Genomic DNA, 27,293 nt, shown 5'->3' with positions numbered 1-27,293 from the left:
CTACACTTGGAATTTAATTCTCTAAGTTCAGCAGATACAGATCCAAAAAAGATTTGCATAACTTGGTGAATTTTCTGCGTAAGAGTTTTGGTGACAAATTGGTCACAGTTCAATATTTACTCAAGAAAACAGATTATCAAGTGTCAACAACAAAAATTGTGGCAGCCATAAACTTCAAGTGTTAGAGACCATGAGGCTTTAATGTAGCTGGAAGTAAATTTAACAAAACCTAATTCATTCTTCTCTAACTGCCATTTTGTGAGCAGCTGTAGCCATTTTATATGGTGAAAGACTGTCATCCTAGTTTCAAGCTCTACTCCCAAGCAATCTTCATCCTGGCTTCTGCCTGAAAATGATTCGAACTGTCTGCGAACCTTGGCATCCTGCTCAACCTCAAAAGTAAGCTTCTAAAATATTCACTCCAACATCCAAAGTTGCCACTTGTACATCCATAACTCTGTCCTTGCATCAGCTCACTTGCTGAAAAAGCTCAGTAATACCATTAATGATTATCAGTTTGACTATTTCCATGTTTGCCTGGCTACTGTCCACTGCAAACCCTGTGCAAACTTTAGTTTATCCAAATCTCTGATTAAAATGCGAAACAAGTCTCATTCACTCACTACGTATTCTCTGACCTATACGGGCTCCTGGCCCAGTCACACTGCAATTTTAAACTTTCATCCTCAAGTTCAAATCTCTTCACAGTCTCCCCCACCCTAATTCAAAACTCTTCTTTCCCTATAACCTTCAGAAATCTTTATACTCTTAATTCTGGTACATTGCACATCATATTTAGATGTCCTGCCACTGGTAGTGATATCTTCAGTTATCAGCCCCCTAACTTTGGAATATCTTCCCTTGACCCCCCCGCTGTTCATAATCACTCTCCCTTTTGAAAGGCAATCCTTAAAACACACTTCTTTGTCTAAAGTTTTGGCCATCTGTCCTAACACTTCACAAAGCTTAATATCAAACTTTGAAGAACTCTCTGCGGAATGCTTTAGAATGTTTAACTCCATTAAAAGCATTTTGTAATTACTATACCGTACTGAAAATCATTTGAACCATAGTGTTGACAATAGTAATATTCATCTAGCAGGATCGAAAACATATTAAACTATCAGCTTAGTGACTAATAGTCAGTAATTGGCTTACTTCTATTTACATACAAAATATTAATACTAAAATAGCAAGTTTGACTTGAAAACAAGTTTCTTTTTGAAGTTTAGGATGGTAAGCATAAGATGATGTAGTGGATTCAAAAGTGATTTGCAGTGTTTAGTTTTTCACAAATGCTACACAAGATGAAAGTCTACTCATTTATCTGGCAATCAGGGTCCCAAATGGAATTTTTAAAAAGTCAGTGCCAACAAAATATCCAGGATATTACAGCTCACAACTCATAATAAATTAATATGCCAAGAATCGCATCAGGTTTAACATAAGCAGATTAAGTTTGTGACTGGCAGCTTTCAATGAAGTAGATTGAAAACTTATGAAGCACAGAGAAAGTACAGAACTAGATTTCTACACACGAAATATATTGTGATTCAATGGAACTTCCCATGTGCTACATATTATCATAAACAGAGATCAAAGAAAATAACTAATTCATGATAAAATGCTTGTGTTCTGCTACATAAAAATTATGCAGTCTTGTGTGTGCTCAAAACTAACTCAGCTGCAAGGTTTGGAGCTCAGGTTGAGGTTTGCTCACTGAGCTGTAGGTTTGATATCCAGACGTTTCATTACCTGGTTAGGTAACATCATCAGTGGCGACCTCCAAGTGAAGTGAAGCTGTTGTCACCTGCTTTCTATTTATATCTTTCTCCTGGATGGGGTTCCTGGGGTTTGTGGTGATGTCATTTCCTGTTCGTTTTCTGAGGGGTTGATAGATGGCATCTAGATCTGTGTGTTTGTTTATGGCGTTGTGGTTGGAGTGCCAGGCCTCTAGGAATTCTCTGGCATGTCTTTGCTTGGCCTGTCCCAGGATAGATTGTTGTTCCAGTCGAAATGGTGGTTTTTTTCATCCGTATGTAGGGCTATGAGGGAGAGAGGGTTGTGTCTTTTTGTGGCTAGCTGGTGTTAGTGTATCCTAGTGGCTAACTTTCTTCCTGTGTGTCCTACGTAGTGTTTGTGGCAGTCCTTGCATGGAATTTTGTAGATGACATTGGTTTTGTCCATGGGTTGTACTGGGTCTTTTAAGTTTGTTAGTTTTTGTTTGAGAGAGTGTTGGTGGGTTTGTGTGCTACTAGGATTCCGAGGGGTCTAAGTAGTCTGACTGTCATTTCTGAAACTTCTTTGATGTATGTGGTTAGGGTTTCTGGCTGTGTTTGGTCTGCTTGTCGTGGTTTGTTCTTGAGGAATCTGCACACTATTTTTTTGAGTATCCGTTCTTCTTGAATACATTGTATAGGTGGTTCTCCTCTGTTTTCCGAAGTTCGTCTGTGCTGCAGTGTATGGTGGCTCGTTGGAAAAAGACACGACCCTCTCTCCCTTGTAGCCCTACACACGGATGAAAAAAACCCACCATTTCGACTGGAACAACACATCTATCCTGGGACAGGCCAAGCAAAGACATGCCAGAGAATTCCTAGAGGCCTGGCACTCCAACCACAACGCCATAAACAAGCACATTGATCTGGATGCCATCTATTAACCCCTCAGAAAACGAACAGGAAATGACATCACCACAAACCCCAGGAACCCCATCCAGGAGTAAGATATAAATAGAAAGCAGGAGACAACAGCTTCGCTTCACTTGGTGGTCGTCACTGATGTTACCTAGCCAGGAAATGAAACATCTGGATATCAAACCTACAGCTCAGCGAGCTACCTACTCACTAACTCAGCTACTCAATGTAGACTTTCAAATCTTTTAGCATAACTGAGGGCAAAAATATCATTTTGAAAGCTCATATGTTCCATTCAAATGTGCAAAACTAAAATACTACAGATTAAGAAAGTCTGAAGTGAAATTTCTTTTCACTTATTGGAGATAGAAAGCAATCTGAACAATTCTAACAAGGTGCATCCACCTCTGCCAGTAAGGTGATCAATTGATAAAAAAAAACTGTACCAGCTAGAAACTGATCACAACTTTTGCAATTTAAGAGCAAAAAAAAATTCAAGCTTACGGAAACCAACCCTATTTTGACAAGTCTTATGACAAACTAGAACAGTATTATATACAATCAAGCCCATGACATTTATAGCATTATCTATCAGGTCCTGCATTAAATTCCACTTGATTGCTTTTTTTTAAAAGAAAAGATTAATTTTTCAAGTTTTTTTTCATGAAGTACATTTGTCTCATGAAGAAATTGGCTACTGAATTATGCTCAGTGGGAGAGGTGCAACAATAGAATGATAGAAAAGTTCAGCTTATAAAAGATAATGGACCGTAAGGACATTAAAGAGTTTGCTAAAGCAAGTAATGTTAGCTAAGGTATATTCAATAGAATCTGTGTGCTCAAGGGTAGATGCCAACATAGAATGGAGGCGATGAGGAATTCAGCAGCAAGTGAATAATTCCAAGTGTACTCAATAAAGAGCTACATCAGAAACATGAAGACGAAGTAAACATTGTGATGTTTGTATTGCACAAGGAAATTTAAAAAGTGTGCAGGTAGATAAAATGATTACATTAGGAAATAGGCTGATCATCTTTTCCACAAAGTATTCAACACTGGTTAATTTTTAACAGCTAACTTTCACAATTTAATTTATTACCCAAACATATACTGTCCTACATTTCATTTAATGTTTCAGACTGCTCCATAAACGCAGAAAGGTGAAGCTATTTGAATAGTTTTCTCATAACTATTCATGTTAAACAAAGTCAAATAAAAATAGGATTAAACAAACATTGATCCTAATGTGATATAATTAATCAATATTTTGCCTCAACAGAAAAATTTGTCCAGTTATGGCCACACAATTCCTAAGATTTCTCCCCCTCATCTAACAAGCTTTGGTTATCATTCAGATCTGAAGCACTTGTGCATCCTTCTTACTCGAGAAACAAACTCTAAAAAATTTGGATATGTTATAAAGGATAGCTGCTTGATACTGAACAGCAGATTTCATTCACTCTGTCTTTTAAATGACAGGTTATGGCATTCCATTGTTTTAAGGTTCTTGCAACTTTGTTAAAGAAAATTCAAAGAATAATTCAATCAGACTAAGCTGAACACTTTTAACTGCACTTTGAAGAGGGAAGCAGAGCTCGTAGGTAGAAAGAAAGTCACCAGTTTGTCTACTCTCACACTTGACAAATTGAGTATAATTAAAAGCAGATACATTTGTGAAGGCTTAAACAGTATCAGGTATCTGAAGGAAATGAAGTACAGATCAATGTTATAGAAAAAAACTACAAATTAAAGAATCTTAAAATGACAGTAGATACTAATTAAGTGCAATATACATTTTTCATAAATGTTTCTATAACCAAAAAACACAAATACTTGTCTTACATGTTACATTACGAATGGATTAAAATCATATTTTTAGCTAAATAACAGTTTAAACTTCAGTTCTACTACATTGATTATGGTTATTAGGCTGTGCATTTCTTCATAAAGAGAAGGTGGATAAATAAAAAAAATGAAAAACATCAAAAAGTGGAATGTCTTTGATGTCTCCACAACATGGTGGGCATTAGCACTGGATATTCTGATCACATACTGCATTTTGTTCATTTACAATCTTGAAAACAAATTGATTGACTACCATGGTAAAACTTATAAACACATGAAAAGGGTCATGCTGCATTAAGGGAAATGCAGGGAAAAAAATTCTTTTCAATTCTCTGCTTATTTTAAAGCTAAAGTTATCCTTGTAATTGAAAAGTTCACAGCTTTAACAAAGAGTCATAAAGATGTACAGCATGGAAACAGGCATTTCAGTCCAACCCGTCCACACCAACCAGACATCCCAACCCAATCTAGTCCCATCTACCAGCACCCGGCCCATATCCCTCCAAACCCTTCCTATTCATATACCCATCCAAATGCCTCTTAAATGTTGCAATTGTACCAGCATCCACCACATCCTCTGGCAGCTCATTCCATACACGTACCACCCTCTGCATGAAAATGTTGCCCCTTAGGTCTCTTTTATATCTTTCCCCTCTCACCCTAAACCTATGCCCTCTAGTTCTGGACTCCCCAACCCAAGGGAAAAGACTTTGTCTATTTATCCTATCCTGCCCCTCATAATTTTGTAAACCTCTATAAGGTCACCCCTCAGCCTCCGACGCTCCAGGGAAAACAGCCCCAGCCTATTCAGCCTCTCCCTGAAGCTCAGATCCTCCAACCCTGGCAACATCCTTGTAAATCTTTTCTGAATCCTTTCACGTTTCACAACATCTTTCCAAAAGGAAGGAGACCAGAATTGCACGCAATATTTCAACAGTGGCCTAACCAATGTCCTGTACAGCTGCAACATGACCTCCCAACTCCTGTACTCAATACTCTGACCAATAAAGGAAAGCATACCAATTGCCTTCTTCGCTATCCTATCTACCTGCGATTCCACTTTCAAGGAGCTATGACCCTGCACTCCAAGGTCTTTGTTCAGCAACACTACCTAGGACCTTACCATTAAGTGTATAAGTCCTGCTAAGATTTGCTTTCCCAAAATGCAGCACCTTGCATTTACCTGAATTAAACTCCATCTGCCACTTCTCAGCCCATTGACCCATCTGGTCCAGATCCTATTGTAATCTGAGGTAACCCTCTTCGCTGTCCACTACACCTCCAATTTTGGTGTCATCTGCAAACTTACTAACTGTACCTCTTACGCTCGCATCCAGGGGGAGCAATAATTTAGTTAAAATTAGAACAAATGCTAAAAATCAAATCATCGAATAATATTTACTGCCCCACAATCAAAGATAAAACCACATTAGAGAATTTTATCACTGGTTTTACAGGGATTCTTCACATTACTACCAATCTGATCTACAGTGCAATGATGAGTTACATCCTTTATAGTACATTCCATCTATATCACAGAGTGCGTCTACTCTTTACATTTACTGTTAATTCCACATAAAGTGTCAATAAGGCAAGTGGTAACAGAAGCACTGTACTGAGTTAAACAGATGCATTCTTAATATATGTTCAGATCTCTAAAGCCCTATCACTCTTCCCTGACATATTCATCCATTCTTATAAAATCCAAAATAACTGCAGATACTGTACATGAAAGACAAACACAGAAATTGCTGTTAAAGCTCAGCAGTTCTGGAAGCATCTGTGCAGAGAAATCAGTTAACGTTTCAGGTCCAGTGACCCATGGACCCAAAACGTTAACTCTGATTTCTCTCCACAGATGCTACCAGAACTACTGAGATTTTCCAGCAATTTCCATCCATCCTTATATCTTGCTTTCATAGCCTAAGCAGTAACAATTGTGATCACTACACCCAGGAGTTCCTGATACCATTGGTGATGGACAAATATGATTCGCAAAACACAAAGATATAGCACAGAAGGCAATCTATCACATCTGTTGCAGATTTTTTGGCAGATCGAAACAAAGTAATCCTGTTCCACTGACCTTTCTCCACAGCCCTGTAAATTATTTCCCATAAGATGTGAGAACATATGTTGTCCATTCAGCCCATGGAGTCTGCTCTGTTATCAAATGAGAGCATAGCTGATTGGACAACCCTCAGCTCTACTTTCTGCCTTATTCTCATAATCCTGGATTCCTTTAACTGATTAAAAAAATCTATCTCAGCTCTGAATGTACTTAACAACCCAGCCTTGACAACCCTCTGCAGTGAGTTTATTATTTAAATTCTATGGAAGTTACTCTTGAATCTGCTTCCAGCACCCTTTCAGGTAGGCACCTGTTGAAAAAAAAAGGTTTCTTCACGCATAGCAATGGGAATAATCCACACATTCCTTATTTTTGAAGGCCAATCTTTAGCTTCTTCCTAGTTGCTGAAACTGACTGGAGAATCCCAACCTTTTCCTTCTATGTTACTAGCCCTTATATAAACCAGAACTACTGGCTGCTTCCTCTTCTTCCCCAAATTATTCTATAACCATCTTGGTGACATCCTTTACCTTGGCACCATGGAGGGACACAGCAAACATGACTCTCACCTTTGTGTTCTTCATTCCTTTTGGTAGTTGCTACCTGTCTGTCTAATTTTAAAACTGCAACAGAACCAAGTTGTCAAGTAAAACATAAATTTCAAAAGACAGTCCACATTGTAGTCTCAACTGTGTATTTGTCCAAATGAATGTAAACTGAGTGCAAATCACAACCAATTTCAATATCATATCAGCTGCAAGTTGCTGAATTTGGAACATGCTGTTTCAAGGTATAATTTGAGTTCTTCCAAATGCTGGTGCTAACTGCATTTCCTCATATGGAGGAGCAAACCAGGGGTCAGTCCAGCATTTCCATGTCCATTCATCTAATCAAAGCATTGGTATTCAATCCAAATTAACCCATTTGTTGGTGAAAGACAAAAATGCATATGACATTTCAACAACCTGATTTTATTGGTTATTTCAAAACTATCTGCCTTTTTTTTAGATCTCCATAAATGTTTTGAAGCTCACAGATACTTGAATCCTTAATACTTTGCACAATTCATTATTTTGAGTCAAAATAATTTTGATTCCAAACTTCCTCAACAAAATGCATGAAATAAAAAACAGGTGCAAGCTGTAACATTTTTGCTATTCATCATCCTTTACTCAATGTTAAAGTAAGTACAGTACATTTAACAGCAGAATGTGAATCATGACAGAAATTTAGTTTCAGTGTTATCAATTCATAAATTTCTTCCAAAATGACACAAAGATGAGTTCTTCTTTAAGATGTTTATCATCCTTTTGACCTATCTTGAGCAATTCAAATTCAAAAATCAGATCTTTTGAATATACATTAAACAAATTCCTTTAGCCATGACACAAAACAAAACTAGCTAACTCATGTCACAAATGTCACAGTTGTAACGAGCAACTTCTGATTGTCTAACAATTTCAGAACAATTAACTAATGTTAACTTCAGATCATATACGCTTAGGCATTAAATCCAAAGTTAAAAATCACACAACACCAGGTTATAGTCCAACAGGTTTTAATTGGAAGCACACTAGCTTTCGGAGCGACGCTCCTTCATCAGGTGATTGTGGAGGGCTCGATCGTAACACAGAATTTATAGCAAAAATTTGCGGTGTGATGTAATTGAAATTATACATTGAAAAATTGATTGTCTGTTAAGCCTTTCATCTGTTAGAATACAGTGATAGTTTCACTTCTTTCATGTGTAAATCACAAAACTCTTTTTTTTAAAAAGTTGCATTCTTGGGTTAGCTGTTAATAATGGTGATAGCTAGTCAATATGTTGAAGGTGTTTGAATATGTTTACTATGTCGAAGATATTGTCTAGCTATCACCATTGTTAACAGCTAACCCAAGAATGCAACTTTAAAAAAAGGGTTTTGTGATTTACACATGAAAGAAGTGAAACTACCACTGCATTCTAACAGATGAAAGGCTTAACAGAATCAATTTTTCAATGTATAATTTCAGTTATATCACACTGCAAATTTTTGCTATAAATTCTGTGTTACGATCGAGCCCTCCACAAACACCTGATGAAGGAGCGTCGCTCCGAAAGCTAGTGTGCTTCCAATTAAACCTGTTGGACTATAATCTGGTGTTGTGTGATTTTTAACTTTGTACACCCCAGTCCAATACCGGCATCTCCAAAGCATTAAATCCAAGTTATTACTTTTGTTTTATGCCCAAAATATAATCTAATAATTCAATTTTTCCCTGCACTACTCAAAATGCCAGTACGCAAAATACATCCAATTTTAAAATCATGAATATTGGAGAGGAAAAATGCCAGTATTGAGGAAATGAAACACTTCTCTTGCATTTAGCATCCATATTCTGGCAGATCTCATATAGCAAAAAAAATTCTTCTCTCAACTCCAATAACACTCTTTAACCCCCAGCTCAGAGATGGAAACCCTTGAGGAAGCAGACAATATTTTCTATTTGACCACACTAATCATGCCACTGGCACATTTGAAGAAAAAGACCATTTAATCAGTTGGTACAAAGGTGAAATCTTGAAAACATAATTTGCCACTTGCTTTGCAAGCTAGAGTCATAATTGGACAAGACAGTTGTTTTGAAAAGAAAAATTCAAATAAAAGTAGCTTGGAACAATTATATTCCCACTGAGACATCATGCAACATTTAGGTATTTTCAAACCAAAACTGACAGATCAAAAACAACAGAAATTAGAATAACTTTGGCCACTTAAACTCATAGGCCCATTTTATGACACATTTCATTAAATTCAGCAGTTACTAAAAGAACTGCAGCATTACCAAGCAAGTTGTTTATATTTCACAAGACGCTAGGGTTGAACACAAAGAGACAGGACTAGCACCACAAAAATCAGTAGTCTGGTACCTATCATTTCAGGAGAAGGTTAAAAATCACACAACACCAGGTTATAGTCCAACAGGTTTACTTGAATGTATAAGCTTTTGGAGTGCTGCTCCTTCATTAGGTAGTCAGTGGCACAGAATTTATAGTAAAAGATCAAAGTGTCATTCAACTGACGCAATATATTGAACAAACCTAGACTGATGTTAAATCTTTTAGAACTTGGAATATAGATGCAAGTTTTGATTGATTAATATGCAAGTCCCAGAATTTCTTTCAAGTCACAGCCCTGAGATAATTTAAGGTTTCATCGTATTAAAATAAAGGTCAAATCTCAACAACCTGGTGAAGTACGACTTTTAACTTTGTCCACGCCAGTCGAACACTGGCACTTCCTCTCCCAGGAAAAGCACATGGCAAGAATGTTTGCTGCACCACTTGCATATTTCCTGAACCATACTAAGTCACCTTGCAGTTAATGATAAGGTTGAGATTATGTACCAAAATGCTTTGTAAGCTTTGTTTTCCAAAAACTTTCAAATAAAGACGTGAAGATCTGTCTGCAACTGTTTTGCTTTTACAACTGTTTCATTTAGCAAACATTGTAGATGTAAACAAAAATACCCCAGATAAGGTGCAAAGAAGTGTACATCACCTGTAGCTTACAGGTGACTCGATTATCCAATTTTTCTATTGTACCCATGAGATTCCTCAAGGTCCCAGTGCTTTGCATTTCACATTCCAAAATGACTCTGAATTGAGATTACACTGACTATATTTTGATTTTTAAAATTCTGAGCGATATCACAAACAGAAGCATTAGAATCCACACACATAACATCCCTCTCCACCCCACCTCTCTCAAATCCCTTAAGCACCAACACAGTTTGATTCCTTAATTTTAGACAATTCTGTTTCGGTGGTTACAAAGTCCAGAACAGGGATATGCCACTTTCACTGTGGTTTCACTAACATTGCAAAGATTATGATCTGACTAACTGGCCATCAACGTGAATGCCTTCTTTACCTCAACAATTTCTGTTTCACTGTCAATGACAGTACATCATTAATACTAAGGCTTTGGATTAAGGTCTTATATAAATTGCTATTTCCACAGCTATGCCCTCCCACTTGGTTTCTCTATTTATCAGTTTTACTTTTGAACAGTATTTAATAGGATTCATCCCAACGACATCTGTTAAGACATGAAGGTAAAATGCCTACAGTCGAAGAGGACCACACAGCTGCTCCTTCATTACAGGGAGAGGGGAACGACTGGTAGTTGTTTAACCTGAGGATCAGCTCACCTCAGGTGAGGGGCAAAGGGCGAGGCTGAGAAGGCAGGACCAACCCAGTGACCCCAAGGAATTGAACCACTGCTGTTGGTGTCATGTTGCATCGCAAACCAGCTATGGAACATGAAAACAAAAAAAACAGGAATAGTCATTTGACCCATTGAAACTCCTATTATTTGATAAGGTCATTGCTGACCTAATTGTGAGCTTAGTAATTTTCCTGTCTCTCCCAAAACCTTGGACTCACTCAATAATCAAAAATCTAACAGTCTTAAATACATTTACTGATCCAGCTTTCAGCACTCTGTAGAAAAATAGTCAGAAAGTGTATAAGCAAGAGAAGAAAAATCTCTTAATCTTTTCACAGTTTCTAAACTGTGCACCCCCCCCCCCCCCCCCCCCCCACCACCCCGGGTCCTATATACCCCCATGAGAGAAAACAGGGTCATAGAGATGTACAACACAAAAACAGACCCTTCAGCTGATGAAGGAAAGTGTGCTATATGCCTTCCTGACCACCTTACCCACCTGTGCTGCCACTTCTAGGAATCTGGACATGCACGTCCAGATCTCTCTGTATGTCAATGCTCTAAGGGTTCTGTCATTTATCGTATAACTTGCACCTGAATTTGATCTTTCAAAATGTACCACACCTTACATTTGTCCAGATTAATCTCCATCTGCCATTTCTCTGCCCAAATATACCTGACTCTCCTGCTCCTCGGATGCTGTCTGACCTGATGTACTTTTCTAGCACCACACTTTTCCACCCTGTTGTGGAAGACTATTATTAAACTGGAGAGAGTTCAGAAAAGATTTACCAGGATGTTGCTGGTAATAGTGTGCTTGAGATACAAAAATGGACTGGGAAGGCTGGGATTTTTTCACTGCAGCGTAGCAGGTTGAGGGGTGACCTTAATGAGGTTTTTAAAATCATGAGGGGCATGGATAAGATGAATGACAAGGGTATTTTTCCTAGAGTTCAAAACTTAGGGGACATTTTTTAAAGTGAAAGGAGGAAGATTTAAAAAGGAAATCAATGTCAACTTTGTCACACAGAGTGGTTTGTGTGCGCACTGACTGCCAGAGGAAGTGCAAGATGCAGGTACAGTTATAATATTTAAAAGGCATTTGGACAGGTGCACAAATAGAAAAGATTTAGAGTGATATGGGCTAAACACAGGCTGGTGGGACTAGTTCAGTTTGGGAACATGGTCAGCATGGACTAGTTAGTCTGAAGCATCTATTTCCATGTTGTATGACTATGACTATAAATCTGCAATCTATATCCCATTGTATCCTTTGACAATCCCCCTCACAACCAAAATGGTAGAGTTGTAGATAAAGTACTCATTAAGGTTCTCACCCATTTCCTCTGGCTCCACACATTATCCTTTATCCCTGAGTAGGCCTACTTTTTCCATAGCAACCTTCTTGCTTCTAATATATGTATAAATCTTGCTAGCTAAAGACATTTCATCACCCCTACTAACCCTCTGAACTCCCCACTTGAGCATCTTCCTAGTTTCTCGACATTCTTCACGGATTTAGTCTGTTTTCAGTTGCCAAGACCTTAGGAATGCTTTTTTTTTGATTAAGCAGACAATTTCCCCTGTCATTCAAGGTTCCTGAATCCTGCCATTTCTGTCCTTCATTTGCACAGCTAGATGCCTGTTTTTAAAATACTCGCATATGTTTAGATTAGACTCCCTACAGTGTGGAAACAGGCCCTTCGGCTCAACAAGTCCACACCGTCCCTCCAAAGAGTAACCCACCTAGACCCATTTCCCTTTGATTAATGTACCTAACACTATGAGCAATTTAGAATGGCCAATTCACCCGACCTGCACATCTTTGGACTGTGGGAGGAAACCGGAGCACTTGGAGGAAACCCACACAGACATGGGGAGAATGTGCAAACTCCTCACAGACAGTTGCCCTAGGCTAGAATCGAACCTGGGTCCCTGGTGCTGTGAGGCAGCAGTGTTTGTTAACCACTGAGCCACCTTGCCACCCATGTTAAATGTGGATTTACCCTCAAACATCCAGTCCCAAACCACATTCTCCAATTCTTGCCTAATTCGGTCATAGTTGGTCTTGCCCAATTTAACACATTCATCTGAGTCCACTTTCGAACCGATCCATCCATATCCGAAAATTTACTGAATTATGGTCACTATTCCAAAAACCTCTTCAACTGAAACTTTGATCAGCTGGCTGGGCTCATTTCCCAATATCAGGTCCATTATGTTCCCTCCCTCATTGGACTATCCACTTACTGTTTCAAAAGGTCCTCCTGATCATACCTAATACCACTTATACTCAACTAATAGTCGAACTCATAAACGTCGACCCCCTATTTCTGGTTAAATAATCTGGAACTTTCCACAGATCTCATGTAAAAGTCGATCCTAGTTCTTCACAGATAACAGATCAACGGTTATGAGTCAATGTGCCGGCTGTCACGTCCCGCTCCAGCTTTCCAGTCTCCCAGTTGTTCCACTCTGCTCCTGGTGTTCCAATCTGATGGCTGTGTCCCACTCTGGATTTTCAGAATTACTGTAATTCATTTAGAGATCAATTGGGCTTCTGCTAATGATACAGTATGAATTTTGACAGGCAGGAATTTCAGCCCCTCAAAAGTATTCATGTAGTAGTTAACCCCATAAATTTAACATTACAAAGTAGTCAAAAAATTTGACTATTACACAAATATATAAGGTAAATCTCTCCCCATCCAAGCCCCTAGCATTAAGGGAGTATTGGTCAAGATGGGGGAAGTTAAAATCACCCTCCACCAGCAACCCCACTATTTTCATATTTTTCCAGAATATGACTACACATCTCTTCCTCTATCTCCCAGTAGCAGCTGGGAGGTCTGTTGTTTAATCCCAGCATTGAGATTCTATTCCCAAGCTTTACACATAATGCCTCATTGCAAGATCCCTCCAGGGTGTCCTCCCTCAACATGGTTGTGATATGCTCCCTAACCAGTAATGCAATTCCCCCATCTCTTTTGTTTCCTCCTCTGTCTCATCTAAAATATTGATATCCTGGGACATTAGGCTGCCGATCCTGTCCCTCTTTCAAACATGTCTGTGACAGCAACATCATAATTGCATGGATTAATCCAGGCTCTAAGTTCATCCCGCGGCCACACGAATGTAAATCCTCCCAATGGCACTATCAAAACTCCCTGCCAGGATACTTATCCCCCTCTAGTTTACGTGCAACCTGTCCTTCTTATACAGATCCAACCATCCTTGGAAGACATTCCAGTATTCCATATGTCTAAGGCCGTCCCCTTAAACCAGCTCCTTAGCCACGTGTTCAACTGTATTCAGTCTCTGTTCCTAGTCTCAGCAGCACATGGCATGGGGCATAATCTTGAGATTACTACTATTGAGGTCCTTTTTGCTAATTTACCACCTAACTAATTGTTGCAGGACCTTGTCACTCTTGCTACCTATGTCATTGGTGCCAACATGGACAATGACCCGTGTCCGTTTACCCTCCAATTTCAGGATGCCCTGTACTCGCTCACAGACATTGAGTTATAGTGACATAAAGCTATACAGGATGGAAAAAGACACTTCGGTCCACAACTCGCCCATGCTGACCAGATATCCCACATACATCTAGCCCCAACTGCCAGCATTTGGCCCAAATCCCTCTAAACCCTTTCTATTCATGCACCCATCACATGCTTTTTAATGCTGTAATTGTACCAGCCTCCACCACTTCCACTGACAGCTCATCCTATACACGCACCACCTTCTGCGTGAAAAACTTGCCACTTAGGTCCCTTTTATATCTTTCCTATTTCACCTTAAATCTATGTTCTCTAGTTCTGGACTCCCTGGGGAAAAGACCTTGGCTATTCACCTTATCCATACCCCTCATGATTTTATAAACTTTTAGAAGGTCACCCCACAGTCTCTGACACTCCAGGGAAATTAACCCCAGCCTATTCAGCTTCTCCCTATAGATCAAATCCTCCAAGCCTGGCAACATCCTTATAGATCTTTTCTGAACACTTTCAAGTTTCACACCATCCCTCCTGTCGCAAGATCAGAATTGAACACAAAAATGGCCTAACCAACGTCCTGTACAGCCACAACATGATCTCCCAATTCCTATACTCAATGCATTGACCAATAAAGGAAAGCATACCAAACATTTTCTTCACTATCCCATTTACCTGCGACTCTATTTTCAAGGGAGTATGAACCTGCACTCGCAAGGTCTATTTGTTCAGTAATATTCCCTATGACCTTAACATCAAGTATATAAGTCTTGCCCTGATTTGCGCTTCCAAAATGCAGCACCTCACATTTCTCTAAATTAAACTCTATCTGCCACTCCGCAGCCCATTGGCCCATCTGATCAAGATCCCATTGTACTCTAGAACAAACAAAGTTTACAGCCCAGGAATAAGCCCTTCGGCCCTTCAAGTCTGAGCCGATCCAAATGTACTGGCTAAACCAGTCGGTCAATTCCTAAGCCTTTAGAGTCATAGAGATGTACAGCATGGAAACAGACATTTCGGTCCAACCCGTCCATGCCGACCAGATATCCCAACCCAATCTAGTCAATTCTACCAGCACCCGGCCCATATCCCTCCAAACCCTTCCTATTCATATACCCATCCAAATGCCTCTTAAATGTTGCAATTGTACCAGCATCCACCACATCCTCTGGCAGCTCATTCCATACACGTACCACCTTCTGCATGAAAAGGTTGCCCCTTAGGTCTCTTTTATATCTTTCCCCTCTCACCCTAAACCTATGCCCTCTAGTTCTGGACTCCCCAACCCAAGGGAAAAGACTTTGTCTATTTATCCTATCCATGCCCCTCATAATTTTGTAAATCTCTATAAGGTCACCCCTCAGCCTCCGACGCTCTAGGGAAAACAGCCCCAGCCTGTTCAGCCTCTCCCTGTAGCTCAGATTCTCCAACCCTGGCAACATCCTTGTAAATCTTTTCTGAACCCTTTCAAGTTTCACAACATCTTTCCAATAGGAAGGAGACCAGAACTGCACGCAATATTCCAACAGTGGCCTAACCAATGTCCTGTACAGCCGCAACATGACCTCCCAAATCCTGTACTCAATACTCTGACCAATAAAGGGAAGCATACCAAACGCCTTCTTCACTATCCTATCTATCTGCGACTCCACTTTCAAGGAGCTATGAACCTGCACTCCAAGGTCTCTTTGTTCATCAACACTACCTAGGACCTTACCATTAAGTGTATAAGTCCTGCTAAGATTTGCTTTCCCAAAATGCAGCACCTCACATTTATCTGAATTAAACTCCATCTGCCATTTCTCAGCCCATTGGTCCATCTGGTCAAGATCAGGTTGTAATCTGAGGTAACCCTCTTTGCTGTCCACTACACCTCCAATTTTGGTGTCATCTGCAAACTTACTAACTGTACCTCTTATGCTCGCATCCAAATCATTTATGTAAATGACAAAAAGTAGAGGGCCCAGCACCGATCCTTGTGGCACTCCACTGGTCATAAGCCTCCAGTCTGAAAAATGACCCTCCACCACCACCCTGTGTTCTACCTTTGAGCCAATTCTGTATCCAAATGGCTACTTCTCCCTATATTCCATGAGATCTAACCTTGCTAATCAGTCTCCCATAGGGAACCTTGTCGAAAGCCTTACTGAAGTCCATATAGATCACATTTACTGCCCTCATCACTCTTCTTTGTTACTTCTTCAAAAAACTCAATCAAGTTTGTGAGACATGATTTCCCATGCACAAAGCCATGTTGACTATCCTGAATCAGTCCTTGCCTTTCCAAATACATGTACATCCTGTCCCTCAGGGTTCCCTCCAACAACTTGCCCACCACCGAGGTCAGGCTCACCGGTCTATAGTTACCTGGCTTGTCTTTACGACCTGCCCTTAAACAGTGGCACCACGTTTGCTAACCTCCAGTCTTCCAGCACCTTACCTGTGACTATCGATGATACAAATATCTCAGCAAGAGGCCCAGCAATCACTTTGCTAGCTTCCCAGAGTTCTCGGGTACACTTGATCAGGTCCTGTTGTATCCCTCTGCTCCCCACCAACTCATGCATCTGTCCAGACACATCTTAAATGAATCTATCATGCCTGCTTCTACCACCTCTGCTGGCAACGCATTCCAAATGTCCACCACCAAATGTCTGTGTGAAGTACTTGCCGCGTGTATCCCCCTTGAACGTTCCACCTATCACCTTGAAAGCATGACCTCTGGTTATTGAATCCTTCACCCTGGGAAAAAGCCTGTCTCTATCCACCCTATCTATACCCTTCATGATTTTGTAAACCTCAATCAGGTCCCCCCTCAATCTCCTTTTTTCTAGTGAAAATAAACCTAACCTACTCAACCACTCTTCATCGCTAGCACCTTCCATACCAGGCAACATCCTCGTAAACCTTCTTTGCACCTCTCCAAAGTGTCCACGTCCTTGAGGTAATGTGGTGACCAGAACTGTACACGGTATTCTAAATGTGGCCGAACCAATGTCTTGTACAATTTTAACATGACTTGCCAGCTCTTATACTCAATACCCCATCCAATGAAGGCAAGCATACTATATGCCTTTTTGACCACCCTATCCACCTATGCAGCAACCTTCAGGGTACAATGGACCTGCACTCTCAGATCTCTCTGCCCATCAACTTTTCCCAAGGCTCTTCCGCTCATTGTATAATACGTTCTAGAATTAGACTTGCCTAAATGCATCACGTTACAGTTGTCTGGATTGAAAGCCATCTGCCACTTTTCCGCCCAAGTTTCCAGTCTATCTATATCCTCCTGTATTCTCTGACAGTCCCTTATGCTTTCTGCTACTCCACCAATCTTTGTGTCATCTGCAAACTTGCTGATCATACCAACAGTGCCCTCTTCTAGATCATTTACATACAACAGTGGCCCCCAATACTGACCCCTGTGGAACACCACTGGTCACCTTTCTCAATTTCGAGAAACTCCCTTCAAGTACTACTCTCTGTCTCCTGTTGCTCAACCAGTTCTTTATCCACCTAGATAGAACACGCTGCACACCATGTGACTTCACTTTCTCCATCAGTCTACAATGGGGAACCTTAACAAATGCCTTACTAAAGTCCATGTATATGACATCAACAGCTCTTCCTTCATCTAACAACTTGGTCACTTCCTCGAAGAACTCTATTAAGTTGGTAAGGCATGATTTCCCCCGCACAAAACCTTCTTCACTGGTAACCTTCTTCACTGTCCAATTTTGGTGTCATCTGCAAACTTGCTAACCATACCTCATTTGTTCATATCCAAATCATTTATATAAATTACAAAAAGCATGGAATTAACACCAATCCTTGCCACACATCGCTGGTCACAGACCTCCGGTGTGAAAAGCAACCCTCTACCACCACTCCCCACACCACTTTGAGCCAGTTCTGTATCAGTGCGATCTAACCTTGTTAACCAGTCTACCATGCAGAACCTTGTCAAATGCCTTACTTAAGTCCACAAAGATCACCACCTTGTTACTCATTAATCCTGTTTGTTACTTCTTCAAAGGATCCATGATCATGCCACTAGGAAGGCAACACACCATCCTGGATTTGGAGACTCCAGTGTTGGACTGGGGTGTACAAAGTTAAAAATCACCCAACATCAGGTTATAGTCCAACAGGTTTATTTGGAAGCACTAGCTTTCACAGCACTGCTCCTTCATCAAGTGGTTGTGGAGAATAAGATTGTAAGACACAGAATTTATAGCAGAAGTTTACAGTGTGAGTTAACTGACCCTCTACCGATTGTTACTTTGCATGTTAAATTTTAGTTATCTACCTAAAAATTACAATTACTTTCTAACAAGTAGTCCCGCCAACTTACTCACTATCTGAATTCTGTCCTAACCAGAAGAATGAACTACCTGTATTAACCCTTTAGAAAGACAGAGACACACTTACCCTGCACTGCAGTGAGATTCCTTGACATCTACCTTGTCAAGCCCCCTCAGAATCTAATGTTTCATTAAAATCACCTTATTCTTCAAAATTCCAATGAACATAGGCTCAAATTGCTCAACTTTTCATGGAACCCAACTTGGGAAAATTGGCCATTCAGCCCATCGGGTTCACACCAATTCTTTGGGGGGGGGGGTCAGAGATAAATAGGAGGGTGGAGGTGGGACGCGGGGGGAGTTAGCTGGGAAGCCATTAGGTCGCTGCAGGTGGGGTGGGGGGGGGGGGGGGGGGGGGGTGCAATTGTGACAGTTTGGTGGGGAAGCTGGAGCAGATGGGGGGGGGCAGGGAGGAAGATGGACGGTGGGAGAGGTCAAGAAGACGGTGCCAACTTGCGAGAGCTGGGTCTTGGATGAGGTGGGGGGAGGAGAGATTTGGAAACTAATGAAGTTGACGATTATGCCATGTGGTTAAAGGATCCCAATGCGGAAGATGAGGCAATCTTCCTCCAGGTGTAGGGTGGCTCAGATTTGGTGGAGGCGGCGCAGGACTTACATGTCCTTAATGGAATGGGGGGGGTGGTTGAAATGGTCGGCCACAGGGCGGTGAACTTGTTGGGTGCATGTGTCCCAAGAGATGTTGGTATTATGTCACCCTGATGTACGGGAGACCACATTGAAAGGTGGGAAGGGACAAGTTTTACACCTGCTGCAGCAAGGTAAGGTGCCAGATGTGGAGGTTGTGTTGGTGGCGCCCTTCAATCACATGGCATCAACACTGACTTCACTAGTTTCCAAATTTCCCCTCCCCCACCTCACCCCAGATCCAAACCTCCAACTCAACACTGCCCTCTTGACCTGTCCATCTTCCGCTCCACCTATCCGCTCCACCCTCACCGCCAATGTATCACAATCACGCCCTATCTGTGTATTCACCCATCGCCTTCTCAGCTACCTTCCCCCAGCCCCACACCCCACCCTCCTATTTGTCTCTCAGCCACCTTCTGAGAGAAACACTGACTTTCCTGCTCCTCGGATGCTGCCTGACTTGCTGTACTTTTCCAGCGTCACACTTTTTGACTCACCCTCCAGCATCTGCAGTTCTCACTTTCTTCCACTTGAGAAATCAGTCCAGTAAATGTTCTCTGAAATATTGTCAATGACAGTATATCCCACCTGAAGTAACAAGACCGGAACAATACAATATTCCAGGTATTTTCTCATCAATGCCCTGTACAGGTGTAGCAAGACTTTCCTACATAATGGCTTTGAAATACCATTTCAACTCTCAAACCCCCCCCCCCCCCCCCCCCCGCCAGTGAATTCATTTAAGGGATAACTGCTTGAACACAGAATGAGTGTCAAACTGCTGGCAATAATCTGAAAAGGGTTTTACACAATGGCAAGAGCTCCTAATGGAAGTTAGATAGCAGCTCTCAACTTTCCCTCAAACACATCACTGACATTTCCCCCTGCTTGAATTTGGGTATGTTAATGGTGTCATTGTTGGGTAGCCTTGGTGGGCACAGTAGGATTTAAAACGTCCTAGAGATTCCTGGCCGATTTGGAAGAATGACCACAATAATGCAAGGAAATGGCACTATATTGCTCTCCAAATGAAGTCAAGGAGCTGAATATGAAAGCTTAGGAGCTAACTGTAAAAACCAGCATCAGCAGGCAAACAGCCAAAGTTCTTGCGCAAATGTTTCAAGAGGCAGAAGGCGTGACCCCAACTCATCAGCAACATCACGGTCACTGTGGAAAGAGATTATTCCTCAGACGAAAAGCTTATATCCATCCAGTCCTGAAATATGGCCATCCAGCATGGTATACAGCAAATCAACCATGGAGTAAGAGGCAAGCAAACAATAAAACAATGCACTCTCTTGCACGATCTGCTCAAACTGGCCATTGTACCTACTACATAAAAGTGGTGTGTGCAAACCATGAGTTAGATAAATATCAAATTTACGCAGTGACATTTTAATTTTTTTTAATATAAAGCAAAGTGAGGACAATGATCAGATCTTTTAGTTACTCAGCTCAAGCACTAGAACACAATATGCATTGATAATACCCAAATGTAAATAACAATGCTATCTGGGATTCATTTTTCAGAAATATTCTCAAAATGCACTCTTCAATGCTGCAAAAGATTTACACAGTAATAAGCTAAACCTCATACCCAAAGCATTCTGAAGTTAATTGTCAGCGAGTGCTCAGTTAGCTCACTGAAGGAGGAGTACTGCAACTGGTTTCAGCCTTCCTGCATTGGCCAGAGAGAAGCTTGGCCAGGGTTCCTGCCCTCAACTGAAAGGCAATGGCCTCTTCTAGAAATATATACATATGGACATCAAGACATGACAGTATCCAATTCAGTTACAATGACCGAAATGTGAACACCTTGACACAAATCATTTTCAATATTTATCACAAATAATGCCCATTTGGAAGTAGTACAGAAATGAACCATTGGAACACATCCAGAACAAAGAATCAATGATTTCAGGTAACAGGACCCAGAAATGCACATGTTAAGAATAAAAGAGCTTTTTTTTCCCCTGACCAGTACATTCTGCTGCTGCAGAGCAGAAATAATTAGGTCATTTTAATGCTGGCAGGATGTCTCGAGTGGTGTAACACAGGGGTGAGCACTGGGGCCTCAAGTCTTTACAGTTTATATAAATGATTTGGATGAAGGGACAAAAAATATAGGAGCTAACTTTTCAGATGTCACAAAGGCAGGCAAGTGAGTTGTGAAGAGGATATAAGAAGCCTACAAAGATTGCATAGATAGATTAAGTGAGTGGGCGAAGGTCTGGCAAATGGAATACAACGTGGGAAAGTGTGAGAAATTGTCTATTTTGGCAGAAAGAATAAAAAAAGCATGCAATATAAATCGTGAGAGGTTGAGGAGCTCGGAGATGTACAGATAGCCTGGTGCATCAAGTTCAGCATACAAGTACAGCAAGTAATCATGAAAGCTAATAGAACGTTATGCTTCATTGCATGGGGAATTGAATGCAAGTGAAATTTTGTGAAACATTGGTGAAACACATCAATGGAGCATTGTGCACAGTGTTAGTCACTGTACTTACGAAAAGATGCTACTGTGTTGAAAGTAGCTCAGACGGTTAACTAGACTAGTACCCAGAATGAGTGGATTGCATTAGGAGAAAAGACTCATAAGAGTCTTTGGAAAGAGTCAGAGGTGACTTCACTAAAACAGACAAGATCCTGAGGGGACTTAACTGGGTGGATGTCAAAAGGATGTTTTATCTTGTAGAAGAATCTAGAACTGGGGTCAACAGTTTAAAAGTGAAAGGTTCCCCATTGAAGACAAAAATGATAAAACTTTATTTTCTCTCTAAGGGTTTCAGAAATTCTACAAATCTTTTTTTTCCCCCTGTGGAGATCCAGCCAGGTTTGCTACATTTGTCTTCAATATCTTTGATTAAAATAAAGATGGAACAATTGAATTCTCTTTCCTCAAAAGACAATGGATGCAGAATCCTTAAATCTTTTCATGGCAGAGGTAGATAGATTACCAAAGTATTGAAAGATTGTCAGGGTATGCAGGAATGTAGAGCTGAAAACAGATCAGCTGTGATCTTATTGAATGGTGAAGCAAGCTCAAGGACTGAGTGGCCTACTCTCGTTTCCTGTTCCAATGTTACCATTTGACATAGATTCCAAATATTTACTTCCATCTTTCTTTACCGATAGACAATTACAGAAGTGCAAATATTTATGAAGGTCTGTAATCGAGTAAAGGAGGAAAAACATTGCATTGAACTGAATATTTGCCACACCTGCAACATATTCTCTATAAGCAGATGAAAATTTGTAAAATCTGTTGAATGTGGCATTGAAGAACAGCATCGCATTCAGTACATGAATAATGATCTGAATTAACAAATAATTTCAATTATGAGACTCAATACCATGAGGAAACCACGATAAACTGAGTTTTGCTATATGTTGTTTCGTTTTATTTACCTGCATTTTTGATCATTGTCAGAAATGGGAAAAACAATGTTTTGTAAAGAAAGAATTGTGGAAAAGATTACTGCTTTTAAAAAGCTAGTTGCCTGACACTCATTGTAAGGGCTGTTAACACTGCTGTTTGTTCAAGCAGTGGATGAGAGATGTTTTGTCATACACAACTGAACCAGGGAGCAGACAACAAATAGATGACTGGTTTGTGTACTGGTGATTAGTTGTTGGTGACAAAGGCTTTCTTGTCTTCCCACAATAATGAAATTGGGTTACAGAAAGCTAAACAGGTTGTAGGTGTGAATGATTAAACAGTAGTCAATGGACTTCCAGAAAGGAAAGAGACGTCCTTTCTCTGCAGTAAGAAATAGCTCAAGCTTGTAGGAAGCCTCCTAAAACTAAGTGAAAGTATCTGGAGAAGGAAGATTCAGGAACAGCAAGTACTGACAATAAAAAAATCTCTCAGTGAACCCTTTGTACAGGGATCATTCAATAGCCTTCCCAGCGTCTCTCTCCACCCATAAAATATTTTTTTTTCCATGTTTGTATTTGCATTATTTATTGGGAGGGAATGGTTAGAGTTTTAATAGAATTATATGTATATGGTTCATTGTTGTTTACCTATAACCAATTTATTTGAAAGAAGCTATAATTCTTGTTAAGTACAGAAACATGGTCTTGGCTTTCTGTCAACCTGGGTCTAACAAACAGATAAATTGGGGAATTATGTATACTTTTGTGACAAATCCAGGTATAACAGGACATGATTTCCAGCATGCTAGCCCAATGAAGGATAACAATATGTTGAGGAGTAGGAAAACTCTGTTCTGCCAAAAACCGATTGAAGACCAAAATAGTGACATGCCTCACCTGGTCTCAGGAAAGTGATCAAGAAGATCCCAGAGAGTCAAACCAGACTGAAAAAAGTGTTGAAGTCTGGATCCATCTTCAAGTTGTAGAGCAATCCGAACCTAAAGAATCAGTACAAAACATTTCAAATATTTGCAACTTACACTGATCATCCAAAGCAGAGAGAACACAATCATAAGAACCCTTTTGTTAAATAACACCTTTATGTAAATTTAGTGAGTATTCTTTCCTTCTCAGTTAAGGCCACAGATCAGTAGAAGTCCCATCTTAGAATGAACCTTTCAAAATGAATATGGGCTCTTCTCACTTCTTCTCAAAAAGAGAAAGGTCCACTATAGATTAGATTAGATTACTTACAGTGTGGAAACAGGCCCTTCGGCCCAACAAGTCCACACCGCCCCGCCGAAGCGCAACCCACCCATACCCCTACATCTACATTTACCCCTTACCTAACACTATGGGCAATTTAGCATGGCCAATTCACCTGGCCTGCACATCTTTTGGACTGTGGGAGGAAACCGGAGCACCCGGAGGAAACCCACGCAGACACGGGGAGAATGTGCAAACTCCACACAGTCAGTCGCCTGAGGCAGGAATTGAACCCGGGTCTCAGGCGCTGTGAGGCAGCAGTGCTAACCACTGTGCCACCGTGCCGCCCAGTGTCAATAGTTAGCCTATCAACTCTTTACCAATTAGCCAGAAATCTAAACTCTAAATCTGGAAAAAGAAACAAACTCCACAAAACATTCACAGCAGTACAACGTCATTGATCAAAGTGTACACCACAGAAGATTTTCAATAAACCTGCTTGCATTTGCAGCACAAACTGGAACTAATCCTACCTGCCATCATCATCGCCACAGAATCCCTAATGCAGAAATAGGTCATTCGGCCCACCAAAGAGCATTCCACCCAGACCTCACCACCTCTCCTCTCCCCCCCCCCCCCCCCCCCAACGTAACCCCTCATTTTCCATGGCTAATCCAGCTAGCCTGCACATATCTGGACACTATGGACAATTTAGCATGGTCAAGTCACATAACCTGCACACCTTTGGACTGTGGAAAGAAACCGGAACACCCGGAAGAAACCCACACAAACACGGGGAGAATGTCTATGTGACGCTTGCAAAATCTCTTGCACATCCACCATTCCACATCCTACTTGCTCCATTCATTCATTTGCCCTGTCTGTCATGGATGTTTTATTCTCCGATATTGTCTCTATAAACCCCTTTGCCTCACCTACTTGCCTCTTTTCAAGCCCGGCCTCAAAATCCACCTCTGATCATCTTTTAATTACCTTCTTTAGCTCACTGTCCACTTTCTCCAGTGGCTTTAAGTACCTAGGGACACCTTTCTCCATTATGGGTGCGACTTGAAAAAGTTATCAAAGATATAGTTACAAAAATAAAACGGTTAATAAAAATGTTATGAGACGCTTCCACGGAAAGTGAGATTTCAACCTGAACATTTTAGCCCAACAGTAGGAACAATACTACTGTCATAAACCTCTCTTGTGGATACTGTAATAGGTATCATTAATTTCTTCAAACATCAAGTTTTATCCCACACATGAAAATGGCAGCATCGTGATAATTTTACTGGACTAGTAATTCAAAAGATATAGTCTACTGCACAAGAGAAAAGAGTCCAAAGACCACCACAACAACTGGTGGAATTTTTTTCCATTCACACTTGGGCGTCACTGGCTTGTCAACATTTATTGCCCATCCCTAGTTGCCTCTGAACGGAGTGGCTTGCTCGTCCTTTTCAAAGGGCAATTGAGTCAACCACATTGCTTTGGGTCTGTAGTGACATGTAGGCCAGGCAAGGGTGATAGTTTCCTCCCTTAAAGGGCATTTAGTGAACGAGGTGGGGTTTTCTAACAATCAACAATGGTCTCCCAGTCATCAGTAGATTATTAATTCCAGATTACTATCAAATTCAAATTTCACCATCTGCTGTAGAGTCGCCAGAATATTAGCCAAGTTACTGAATTAAAAAGTCGAGCAACACTACCACTAGGCCTTCGCTTCCCCTAACTAATAAACCTGGAATAAAAGTCTAATGACCACCATGAAACTACGTCCTCAATTCATGAACGAAATGGGTTTTACAGTAATGTCCTTCAGGGTTAGAAAGATACCAACCTTACTGAGTTTTGCCCATGTGACTCCACACTCTGAACCTGGGAATTAGCATGCATTACTTAATGTTATTTCGTAAGCATGGGGGACAAAAGTCACTACAATAATCTTAACAGACTGTAAAAGTTGTTTGTGCTTCACTCAAAAACAGTGTTATTGTTGGAATAACCTCCATCACTTGCAACAGTAAGGGCTAAGAAAACCAATAATACACACCCCTAAGTTGTTTCCTGGAAAAACAGTCAGTTCAAGTTCTTCTGTGCTATCTCCAGGAGTAAAATCACAATGCATGCCAAAGTGTACTTTTACATTGGTAAGTATTACAATCCAGATGGCTCCCTGATAACCCAAGGACTTTAGTTAGAGACTATAGACTCAATTCCTGGACAGTGATCAATCAATCTCAGATAGAGTAACAGTACTTGAGCTCCCAGATTTTGATTCAGTCATACACTTCCATATTGGAAGGTCCCAGGTCAAAGGCTTACCGCAATAACCTGAGCAAGTAATCTAGATTGAGATTTTAATTGCGGGACTGAAGAAATGTCCAAATGCTTCCTCAGTTCACACAAGTTGTTATAGCACAATTCAGAGAAAGGTTGAGATGTTCACTCAATATTTGATGAATATTTATCTCTCAATTAGTGGCACTACAACAAATACATCTGGTCAAAAGTACGTCAGAAGCTGTGACATGTTTTCGAATTATGCAAAATATAACATAAATGCAAGTTAGTTACCTAGCTCACAGCCATTAATGACAACCACACTGTATACAAGTCAACTACAACAGTTTCCCACATTACTTTCAAATAAGCACTTCATTGACACTGAAAGATTTTGTCGTGTTTTAAGTGCATCCTTTGCTTATAATGCTTTCTTTCATTCACAGGATGAGGATGTCATTGGCCAAGTCAATATTTAAAGCCAATCCCTAATTGCCCAGAGGGCAGTTAAAAAATCAACCAGATATTGCTGTGGGTCTGAAGTCACAAGTAGTGCAGACCAGTAAGGATATCAGTTTCTTTCTCTAAAGGACATTAGTGAATCAAACGTTTTTTCTGGCAATTGACAATCACTTCATGGTCATCATTAGATCCTGAAGTCCAGCAATCGGGTGATTTAGGAATGGGAGATGGCAAACATGAACTTTAGAATGTTAAATTTAGAATTCTTCATTTCTTTCCCCAAGTTTCTAGTGTCTGTTGCTGAAAATGCTTGTTAATGAGAACAAATGTTTTAGACAACTCAATTACAGAGAATCTACACCTGAGCCCAAAGTTTGCAAGTGTCTTTTGATCATTCTGTACATGTTACTAATTTAATTTCTGCTTACTGGAGATCTGCTAAAATGATGTGCAACATGGACAGACACGGTGAACAGACCTCAGCATCTTAGAACCCCAGCAACACTGCAGAAGGGCAGCTAGCATCATGTTCAGCTCAGCAAACAGGAACAATTGCTCCTGTATTACATAACAAAGGCTAGAAGCTCAACAAAGAAGGCACAGTGTTAACACGCATGGTCCAATGTGACTTATTAGATATGACAGCCATCTCAACAGTTACTCGAATATAGTCAGAGCACTGC

The 27,293-nt window shown here is 40.5% G+C and overlaps 1 protein-coding gene across 4 annotated transcripts in view; it reads right to left on the bottom strand.

The window, feature by feature from the left end:
• aspscr1 (ASPSCR1 tether for SLC2A4, UBX domain containing) overlaps positions 1-27,293 on the bottom strand; it is a 337,421-nt gene that overhangs the window by 144,650 nt on the left and 165,478 nt on the right. For all 4 annotated transcript variants that reach the window (XM_072558780.1, XM_072558778.1, XM_072558776.1 and 1 more), the window contains one exon: positions 23,554-23,654. In XM_072558780.1, the coding sequence (XP_072414881.1) occupies positions 23,554-23,654 (101 nt within the window). The remainder of the gene's footprint in view (positions 1-23,553; positions 23,655-27,293) is intronic.

Source organism: Chiloscyllium punctatum, chromosome 39 (genome assembly GCF_047496795.1).
Source record: "Chiloscyllium punctatum isolate Juve2018m chromosome 39, sChiPun1.3, whole genome shotgun sequence".
Classification (NCBI taxonomy): domain Eukaryota; kingdom Metazoa; phylum Chordata; class Chondrichthyes; order Orectolobiformes; family Hemiscylliidae; genus Chiloscyllium; species Chiloscyllium punctatum.
This window is presented reverse-complemented; position numbering and strand designations above follow the sequence as displayed.